At 48.5% G+C, this 11,001-nt stretch overlaps 1 protein-coding gene across 1 annotated transcript in view; it reads left to right on the forward strand.

The window, feature by feature from the left end:
• The first annotated feature begins 736 nt into the window (after window positions 1–736).
• The window catches only part of MAT1A (methionine adenosyltransferase I, alpha), a 17,072-nt gene continuing 6,807 nt past the window's right edge, over window positions 737–11,001 (forward strand). Inside the window, exons 1-5 of the mRNA XM_010834152.1 lie at window positions 737–1,057; window positions 4,710–4,787; window positions 5,602–5,724; window positions 8,513–8,625; window positions 8,964–9,107. Of these exons, the coding sequence (XP_010832454.1) occupies window positions 964–1,057; window positions 4,710–4,787; window positions 5,602–5,724; window positions 8,513–8,625; window positions 8,964–9,107 (552 nt within the window). The 5' untranslated portion in view covers window positions 737–963. The remainder of the gene's footprint in view (window positions 1,058–4,709; window positions 4,788–5,601; window positions 5,725–8,512; window positions 8,626–8,963; window positions 9,108–11,001) is intronic.

Raw genomic sequence — 11,001 nt, forward strand, 5'->3', positions numbered from 1 at the left:
GTATAGGACCTAATGTGTAGATGCTTAGTTTATCATATGTAAGCTTTGGGAAACTGGAGTCTGATGATTTCCCTATAACGAATCTGCCTCTCAGGATTTTTTTTCCCCCAAAATCATTGTTCTCCATAGCCTATCCAGATATTTTTTAACATCTTGCTTGTTAATGTCACTGCCAGCATCTTAGAGAAGTTGACAGTTTATGTGATTTCTATTAGCAGAAAAAAGTGGGCTCAAAAGCTTTTTCTCTAAATGAATCTATTGTTGAATGTCTAAACTGACTCAGAATACAGGTGCATGCTCTGAGAAGGTAGAAGGGGAAGAGCCCAATCCAGACAAGGTATGTGGGGGGGAGGCAGGGAACCCAGAAGCAACGGCCAGCCACCCTGTGCTGTGATCTCAGCCTAAACCATATCCCTGGGAAGGAGTTTTTTACTTCCTATTTGTATCCCTGGGCAACCACAGACCCCCACCTCCTACGTGGGATGTTAGCCTTGGAGCACTGAGGAGATGAGCTGCAGAGCTAAAGCAAAGTCCCAGAGGAGCTTCAGTTCTGCAGAATCTATGCAGCCTTCTTTGCCATACATTGATCACACGCTTAGGGCTTGGGAGATGAGAGCTGAGGGCTGAAATTCCTCAAGGTAAGAAGACCCCCTCTCCCAGAAAATGGACTCCTCCAGTTTTTTCACATGATTATTCAAGTACTTTCACTTTCCCATATATAGGAGTCCCTCAGGAGCAAGCTCTGACCAGTCAGAGGGAGTGACACATTGCTCTCCAGTCCCTCCTCCTCGCCCGTCCGCACCTTTACTCACGTGCTGGTGGACACTTAGGCAGAAGTGAGCCCCGTGGCTCTGCCAAAGACGAGCCTGTTGGCTTTAAAGGAGGAAAATTAAAAAAACCTTAGGCCAGGTCCCAGCATTAAAATTGTTACCTTGAAGACGCTGAGTGGAGAAGTGTGAAGAGATGAATGGACCAGTGGATGGCTTGTGTGATCATTCTCTAAGTGAGGAAGGAGCATTCATGTTCACATCGGAATCTGTAGGAGAGGGGCACCCGGGTAAGTAGGTGGTCCTGGACGGATGGCAACCTATACGGGGTAGGGGGCTGTTACTGGAGGCCTGGAAAACAGTGTGCGTAAATTACTACAAAGGATCTCAGGAAGAACAATGTGCAATCTTTTTTATTTTATTAATTTGCAGTTTTGTAAAACATTCACTTGTTATGCAAATAATAGACTGTAAGTTAATGAAGCCAAGGGTCTGTGCTGCTGCCCACCACCAGCGTTTCCTTGGGGCTACAATAGAGAATATATGTTAGTTGGATAAGCATATCGTATGTGTAGAATATATCATCAGGTATTCACTTTATACAGAATTTTGTTTTGTTTTTTTGGTAAAGCTTTTTTTTTTTTATCAATGAGCAGCTTAAGTCAACAGAGAATGTTCCCACAAACAAGACCACGGGTCACTAAGTTTCGAATGTAAAGCATGTAGAGTTTAGAAATGAACAGCAGTGCATTCTAATAGGGGCTGAGACAGATCTCGAGGTCCTGAAAGAAAATTCCAGCATTTATTTTTTTTGATCTCTGCTCTGAGAAGTGCGATGTGGAGGAATGAGAGAGGCTTCCATGAAGACCATGATGGGAGCCTGCAGTTTCTGGGACAGTGGTTCTCAGACTTCAGGGTGCATCACCATCACCCAGTGGGCTTGTTAGAACACAGAGTGCTGGGCCCCACCCCCAGAGTTCCTGATTTAATACGTCTTGGGTGAGGCTCAAGAATTTGTGTTCTGAAGAAGTTCCCAGGCAATGCTGATACTGCTGATGTGGGAGCCACACTCCGCGAACCACTGATCTAGGAGAACCCTGGGGGTTCACGGATTTATGTATTTAAGCACCTCTTCGAAATTCACCAGAGTATTTGAAGTTTTTGGTGACTTATCATCACCGAGTTTAACTTTTTTTCATCTTCCTCATCCTGGCTATTTCTCAAAGAGCTTTAGTTTTCATACCCTGTAGCTCAGCTTTAGATGTCTCGGTGTACTGCCCCTTCCATATGCTTTAGCCACTGGTTCTCAACTGGGGAAAGTTTTGCAACCCTTTTCCCCTAAGGGCATTTTGTAAGATCTGGAAACATTTTTTGGTTGTTACAGCTATTCCAGGGGGTCGAGGCATGGCCTGATACCAGCAGTCTGGAGAGAGGCCAGGTGTGTTTCTAAACACAAGACCATCCCCCACAACAAAGAAATTTTCCAGCCCCAACTGTCAATAGTGCTGCTGAGAAATCTTGGCTTAAACTGAATGTTGTTTGTAGCTTAGCTCATTTCAATGTAAACAGCATCTTTCATTCTGCATGACTTTATAAAGTTTCTAGGCTTATTTACTCATAGTCTCAGGTTCACTGCTATGTCTGATGTATTTTGGACAGCGCCATGACTTATGAAGGCCATCTACAGGTCAGAAAATGGCCATATATAGAATGTGCTCCATGTGGAGGAAGTGGGTGCTTCTTCAGACAGCTGCCAGTGGTCCCACTGTACACACAGCTATGTGCTCAGTGGACAGAGAATGAAAATTGCAGTCAGTTGACTATTCTGTCTGCTTAATGGCAGCCCTTCAATTTGTCTGATTTAGCTTACCACTGTACATTAGCTGTCCGTGTAAAACAGCTTTCTTGGTGGTTTTCTTCTTGTCATTCCAGTGCTGAATTCGTCTCCATCAGAAAGATAGAGTTAATGCTTCCTTTTCAACTTCCAAGAAAACTATTAGCTATCTTAAGGCTACTAAGTGATATTGACAGAAAATTGGAAAGCCTTAAACAGTTGAGAAAGGACCTCCTAAGGCATTATCTTAATCTATGCAGCTATCTCAGTACCCTTGCTCAACTCCAGCTTATCCCTAATATCCCTATCCCATTTCCCTGTGTGTACTGGAAACATGTGACCTGTGTCCTCTGAGCGAGCAGAGTCATCCATGGCCAGCATGTGAGTGGCTCCTAGGAGTCCTGATGGCTGGGTCTAAAGTGATATTTGAGCAGCAGGTGGCCTTTACTGGTAGGTGGTTGCAGGGGCATGAACTCAGGCAAACCTTGATTTATAACCAGGATCAGCAGGGAGATGGAAAAACTCAAATATATATTTAGTAGCAGCTTCTGAAGGAAAGATTAGAGAATTAACCTTCAGATTAACATTTTAACTACAGAATTTCATATGCACTTTCAAAATCAGAAGTGCTTGATTCTGGGCCTGCATTCTTAATTTAAAAACCTAGAAAATGACAATAGGGACACAAGGAAATTTGAGAGGTGATGGATGTTTATTAAATCTTGATTGAGATGATGGTAACACAAGTATGTACATATGACCAAACTTGCCAAATTTACATACATTAATTATATGCAAATTTTTGTATATCAATTATACTCCAATAAGTCTGGGAAAAATCTTATTAACTTGCTAAGAGTGGACTCTGTGGGTATTTTGAACACTAAACAAGATGTAATATGTGCAAATAGACGTCACTTTTATTTCTGAGTTTGTAAACATTGGCAGTACACATAACTCCAGAGCAGGAGTGGATTTCTCCACAGCGTCTACATGCTTGACCACGAGGAGTCTTTTTTAAATTATTTATTTTGGCTGCACTGGGTCTTCGTTGCTGTGCACGGGCTTCGTCTAGGTGCAGTGAGGGGAGCTGCTCTCTAGTTGCCGTGTGCGGACTTCTCACTGTGGTGGTTTCTCTCATGGAGCACGGGCTCTAGGCACAGGGGCTCAGCAGTTGCCACACCCGGCTTGCTCCAGCATGTGAGATCTTCCTGGACCAGGGATTGAACCTACGTCCCCTGCATCAACAGGAGGATTCTTAACTACTGGATCACTAGGGAAATCCCATTGATCATGGGGAATATTTAAGGCAAATCATAGAAGAATAAGATGAAGTACCAGCCCGTGTTGAGCTTTTCTCAGTCCCGCCTTGATGAGGAGGTCAGACCCAGCTGCTGGGACATCTGGCCTTCAGGAGGCTGAATGATGGGGAGGATCTCCGAGCGGCTTGTGGAAGTGCTCAGCAAAACAGCAGGGGCAGTGATGTGTGGAGGTTCTCTCGCAGGAGTCTTAGAGGTGGAGTCATGGAAGTGGGCGTGGCTTTATGCACCGTGCACTGTGGCTGCTGGGACCAGCGGTACTGTGCATCTACCGGATCTGTCCTCTTCTACCTGCCGCATCTAATCTCACGGACGTCATTAGTGTTTTATATTCTGTTTCTAGGACTTTCCTTGATGTTAGAATTTAAGGAAATATGCTGAGGAATGAGATATTTCTGTGTGTATATCTTAGTTCCTTGCACATCTATATCTATTATTTATTTAGATATAGTTAGATATTCCTATAAATCTAGTTTTCTATGAATAGATACTTTTTAATTGGAAGACTATACGTGTGTGTATATGTGAATTACTATAGACTCTTATAACTGGCTTTGGAATATACTTTTCTTTTAGGGAATTCTATGACTTTATATAATATACATCATCCAAAATTAAGGCAAAAGTGGGAAGAAATAAAAATTCCAAAAATTTGCAATTTCTTATACTTTAAAAGTGTCCTCTTGGGTAGACTTAATGTGTAAATTGACAAAATATCTAATTATTTTAACATTTCAGTTTTTAGGCTTAACATGTCTATGAATTTTACTCATGTTCATTCTTGTCCAGATAAGATCTGTGACCAGATCAGTGATGCAGTGCTGGATGCCCATCTCAAGCAGGACCCCAATGCCAAGGTGGCCTGTGGTAAGAAATGCCTGACCCTTCCTACTGGAGACCTGAGTGGGCTCAAATTGAAACCTGTGCCCATGTTGAAGCCCTCGGCACAGCAGAGAACTGGGAACTTCAGGGCCTAGAGGGCCCCGGGGTGATAGGACTAGTCTCTTCAACTTTACAGAGGGATCTTGGGTATCCCTTGGCCAAGGTCAAGGGGTAGGGGTCCTGGTGTGAAGACCAGAGCCCCAGTCTCCTCACAGTCAGCACCTTGTTTTGTCCGACGCTCAGACCCACCCTTCCCTCTCCAGCACCACCCTAGTCCTCAGAGTGAGCGCTGTAGGGACCCGTGTCCCTCTAAGGGTCAACTTCACCCTGACATGTTTATAAATAACTTGCCTTGATTCTGTGCTCAGGACCCCATACCCTAAAGCCTGCAGTGGAGCTTTAGCAGTAAGGGGGCAAAAGAGGCCTCATGTATGTTGGCTGCATTCTTTATGACTACATACAGCCATTGTCTCATTGTAATGCACACAGCAGTCTTATGATTATTTCCGTCCAACAGCCGAGGCTGAACAAGCAGTTCAAGATCGGGTAAGTAGTAAGTGCTTGGTATAAAAACTTGGAATTCGTGTGACCAGTTCTTTCCAAAGTGCAGTTCTCTGAGCAGCCTGTGAAGATGGTCAGAACTTGTGCTGGGCTGCACTGTCTGTTATCACTATGACTGTCCTTCTGGAGCCCGTTCCCGGAGTGGCCTCTTGTGTGGGTCTGTGTCAGCACCGTGAGAGGTCCAGGTGTGGAGCCCCTTAGCCAGCACATGGCCACTAGCCTGCCTCTTTGCCTTCAGAGACGGTGTGTAAGACGGGCATGGTGCTTCTGTGCGGGGAGATCACCTCCATGGCCATGGTGGATTACCAGCGTGTGGTGCGGGAGACCATCCAGCACGTCGGCTACGACGACTCCGCCAAGGGTGAGGCCAGGGTCCCCGGGATGGAGCCCACCTAAGGCTCTCCATCTTCCGGAAGAGCAAATGCCTCTACCTCTAGGCCCACTTGCCAGGGTCCAGGTCCAGGGCTCGCAAGCTCTGGCAACAGTATGGCAGCCCAGGCGGACTGGCCCTTGTCCATCTGTTGCTGACTCTGGTCTTGTTTACGGTCCTAACTTCTTAGAAGAGGAAGAAGCTCTGGGTCCAAGGGGCTGCCCTCTCTTGGGGCCGTGTTGTCTGCCAGGTGCTAGGGCAGGTCTGTGTGTGTGTGTGTGTGTGTGTGTGTCTTCCTACCTAATTGTTGGAGGAACTCTGCTCCACTCCCTATGATGCAAATAAGGAAATTGAGGCTTAGAGATGTCAATAACTCATATAAGGTGGTACAATCAATAAGTGGCTATCCCCAGTTGGGACTCCTGTGCTTTCTGCTAAGCTAGGCTACTCTTCCCCACATACAGAAGGTGACTCAGTCCAGTACAGGTGTCAAAAGCAGGTGGAGGAGACAGGCTGGTCCAGGGTGGCTCCAGTGCCAGGCAGTGTGGGAGCCTGCAACCCCAGGAAAAGGCCCAGGCACTGGCTGGAGTTGAGGAGGAGCCCTGTGATGAGGTGGGGGTGAGAGAACTGATGGCCCTGAAGCAGATGCCTGCACGGTAGGAACAGGCAGGCCAGGAAGGAGCCCAGCCTGGAGGGTGTCAAAGGACAGGGCACAAGGGCCCGATTCTAGGGCTGGGGCACACTGGTCTGCTTATTGGTTGTTTGGGATGTATTGTGGCATCTTCCAGCTGCGGTGACATGCACGTGTCTTTTATGTGAGAGAGGCCCTCTCTGTGTGAGGGCATAGACACATAGAAGCTCGGTGCAGCCACCTACCTGCTGGCTTGCCCAAAGGACTCACTTGAGCATACGGAAATTTTGCGGATGTATCAGGAACCTCTGGGAAGAAGAAACCAGTGAGTACAGGCTGCTTCTCGCAGCCAGCACAAAGGGTGTTCACAGGGCAGGCACGTTGTCTCAGGACAGCAGCTCCCTGCCACGTTACCTTGCAAGCCTTCACCCTGTTCTGCCAAGAATAGCCAACTTATTATTTACTTATTCAAGAGCAAACTTTGTTCCACGTTAGGTAGCAGGAAAGTCATTCCCCCAGGGGTGTCACATCCCCTAGAAGAGAGAAGCAGGAGTGGGCCCAGCTCTTCTTGTCAGCACGCCTGCACCAAGGGGACTGGCAGGCTGCAGGCTGGGCTGCAGTCACAGGGCCCCCGGGCTGGAGGCCCCCACTGCTCTTTGCTGCGGAGTTGACCTTTCTAAGCCCTCCTCCTCTCCCCTTAGTGCCCTGAACTGTTTTCCCAAGTGACTTGGAGCCTTTCATTACATCTCAGCACTGAGATTTATTATTTAGACAGGAAGTGTAAGGTAAAATGGGGATTTGGTGAGTCCTTGGTGGCTGAAGGCTGTTCCCTGGTTTGTGTATTCAGAAGCCTTCACTAGGAATGGGGGCTGCAGAGGACAAGGTGGCCTGGCACTCCTGAGTAGAGGCACTGCCTGGCATTAAGTGGGATGCGGTACGAGACACTCGGCAGCGAGTCCGCGGCAGAGTGTGCACTGAAGAGCTGGGGTGGGGGCCATTCAGGGGTGTTTACTGAGAGCTGGATGGGCTTGTGGAGGGGACGGGGGTCAGAGGAGGAGCTTTCTAGGCAGAGGGTCCTCGTGGAGGTGGAAAAGGAGGTTGTGTTTAAGCTGAACCTGAGTTCACTTTGGTTGAGGGCTCAGCTGGGAAAGCCTGGCTGGAGCTGAGCAGGTTCCAATTTACTGCCTTTGGTGATAGGTCTTTACTTGAAGCTTGTAGGTAAATAGTAGGTTGAACCTAGGGGTATTTTTGTGGTTTTATTTGTTTTAATAAGCCCATTCTGGCCACATGGGTGGGAGAACAGATTGGGAGAGGGTGGCAGTCACTGTGTCACTGATACTTGACTTTGTGGTGCATTTTGGCTCCTCATTCATATCCATCCTGTAGCTGAGCCCAGCAAGATGGGGAAAACCACTTTGGGAAGAGTCTGCAGTCTGCCTAGTGGCTCCCTCGTGGGGCTTCTTGGCCTGAGCTGCTGCTACCCAGGATGTTTGTGTCCCAGGCCCCCGCCCACTGTCCCCAGCCTGGGCCAGGCAGGAGGAAGGGACTTACCTCCATCTCTGTGCTTGAGCTTTGGGTATAGGCTGGCAGGGGCCTCAGCCTCCAGAGGTGTGGTTTTTCCATTTTGCTCCAGGCCCTGTGCATACCTCGGGCTCAGAGCACTCTGACTCGGGAGTGTCTCTGGATGGTCCACACGCACCTATTGTTCAATATATTTGATACTTGGGTTTGGTGTATATTTTCGATACCTGGGCTCTGACAGGCAGTGTTGGAAGGGCCCTTGATGTTCACTTAGTGCAGTGATTTTCAACCTCAGGGAGAGCCTAAGGGGGCAGGCCCTTGGTCATCCACCACCCTTCTACCAGAGCAGCCGTAACTGTTATCTGGTTTTCATACTGCCGTTCTGTGTAGGGTATATATTTTTAATTGAGGTGTAGTTTAATACACTGTGGAGGGTTTTTGTTTTGACTAAAGAGTTCCATGTGATAGGATGAGAAGGATACTGACATTCCCCATCCTAGGCCTCAGTTCTGAGCCCAGACTGATGGTAGAAACCACCCACCCCAACACTAAATGCCCTCTTGGGTGCCAAGCAGCCCCCAGGAGCTCCAGCCTCCCTCTGCTTAGGCCCGCTCTCCTTGTGCCCAGGCTTTGACTTTAAGACCTGCAACGTGCTGGTGGCTTTGGAGCAGCAGTCCCCGGATATCGCCCAGTGTGTCCACCTGGACAGAAATGAAGAGGATGTCGGTGCCGGAGATCAGGTCACTAAATACTAAGCGTGGGCACCACATCAGAACAGCAGTGCAGTGTGCTCTGTGTCACAGGGCTGGCTGTTCATGTGTGATGGTCTGAGTGTGCTGTGGGGTGGAGCTCCCCCGCCCCCATGTCTGGAGTCACACAGCCCAGCTGGAGGGCAGGATGGCTTGGGAATGCCCGGTGTGGCCTGTCTCCCTACCTAGAGTGTTGGGTTTGGGGACCCTGTCTTCCCCTCCGCAAGTACCCAGTATAAAAGTCATATGCCTGGGAGGGTGGAGGGCCAGCAGGGCTTTAGATTTGAAGAGAGTTGTCACCTGTAGTCTGAAATGGGTGTCTGCTCCAGGGGCTGATGTTTGGCTATGCCACGGATGAGACGGAAGAGTGCATGCCCCTCACCATCATGCTGGCGCACAGACTCAACGCCCGCATGGCAGAGCTGCGACGCTCAGGGCAGCTCCCCTGGCTGCGGCCTGACTCCAAGACACAGGTGAGCCCCTGCTCTCTGACCCCCTGCAGGGCTCCAGAAATGCACCTCAAACAAACCGCTTTCTCTTGATTCTGGTCATATGTTAAGATCAAAATGTTCTGTCTGGGCACTCAAAGAATTGTTGAATCTGAAAAGAACTATTTATTTGAAAAATCTTCTGCTCCAGATAAATCTTTTCTTTTCTCCCCTGATCCGCCAACATTTCAGTATGAAAAAGTTTTAAATACAGAAAAATGAACAGTTCTAGATTTTTGGGAGGCGGGACTTAGCATATGTTTACTCTAGTAATATGATTCCCCAGTTCCTACCACAAACCTTCGTAACTGGTTTCAGACTTTTGGCCACTGCCTGTCAGGCCTCCATGTCTTGTGCAAAGCTTGAATACCCCATGAACAAGTGCTGTGTGTAGCTCGCTGCAGCCCTTTTGCTTTGCTTCTCACAGAAAGGATTTACCTTTGCTGATCCTGATGCTCTGTTGCCAGTGGCCCTGACCCCGTGTTCCCTGCAGTGATGAAATGCGCACTGAATCCGGATTTGAGAGCTGGCAGTAATGCAAATGCTGGCACATGCCAAGGCCTCTGCCTGCCTTCACTCTCCACATCCTGACAACCCTGATGGCCTCTTTCCTCGGAGCTCCTTTCCCAACTCTACTTCCGCACTCCAGTGGGGTCTGGACACTTCCTTCTACATTCTCTTTCCTCCTACCCACACTTGTGGGTTATTTTCACGTCTGCACACTTGGTTTCCAAATCTTCCACCTGCAGGCCTATATGAATCACCAGCCCTCATTTCTCACTCATCCTGCAAACACATGGGCCCCAGGAGTGCTCCTCAGCTGAAGGGGTTTCATGGAGCCCACCTTTCCCCGGCCCTCTCTGTCTCCACTCTATCTGGGTTACTCTTGTCCCTATGGAACATCCCTTCTACTCTGGCCTCTTTTCCCAGGCCAGGCTTGGCTATGTCCTCCTAAAGGCTCTCTCTGCCTGGAAACTTCAGTTAATTTGCTTTGGACTTCACTTTTAATTTCCTTATATCTGCTCAGAACCATCTACAACTTTCTACTTCCTACTTGAGGCGAGAGGAGTACCCATTTGTTATTCTGGCATTTGGCAGGCATTTACAGGTCTTCTAGCTTTTCCTTCCTCAATCCCCACCCTAGTCTTTGCTCAGTCCATATGCTTTCACTCACATTCCCTTCGTTTCCCAGTGCTTTGCACCTGTGTGCTCACCCCTCACTTTCCTTGGAATCTTTCTCTGGTCCCCACCTGTCCTTCAGTGGCCAGCCTGGTTCCTGCCTCCTTCTGGTCTCCCCTGATCACTCTCAAATGGGACGTCTTCTTATCCTGCACTTGGAATTTGGCTCTTGTGGTTTTATAGTTCAGCACGGTGCTTGTGACTCTGCCACATTACTCCCCAGGTGTCAGGCTGCCCGTGATGGAGGTTGCATATTGGCTGTACCTGGAGCAACAGAGTGTCTCTGTGGCCTAAAGGAAGCCCTTGGGACTTCAGGTGTTATCCACATGACCCCCACACTGGGAAGTGGGATCACTCAGGTGATCTTCAAGGTGGTGGGCAGAAGAGCTGAAATATGTAGGTTGTGATGGTACCAAAAGAAAGGAGCCTGCCCTGCCTGCTCCGTTCTGTGCCAGAGCTATGTGGGGATGGGGAAGAAGGGTGGAGATATCCTAGAACACAGATGAGAAGAAGTAAGTGGAGTGGCTCAGATTTCCTTCTCTCTCCATGAGGGTGAGCACTGGAGGGTTCACACATCAGATTCCCTGATATAGCAAAGGCCTCCTGTGTCTGCTTAGTAATAGGAGGTTTCTGAGTCCAGAGGGCAGTGAGGGAGGGAGGGGAAGATGGGCCCTTCCAGGCCTTCCCTTCTTGCAAGGAG

Source organism: Bison bison, unplaced genomic scaffold (assembly GCF_000754665.1).
Source record: "Bison bison bison isolate TAMUID 2011002044 unplaced genomic scaffold, Bison_UMD1.0 scf7180017864029, whole genome shotgun sequence".
Taxonomy (NCBI): Eukaryota; Metazoa; Chordata; class Mammalia; order Artiodactyla; family Bovidae; genus Bison; species Bison bison.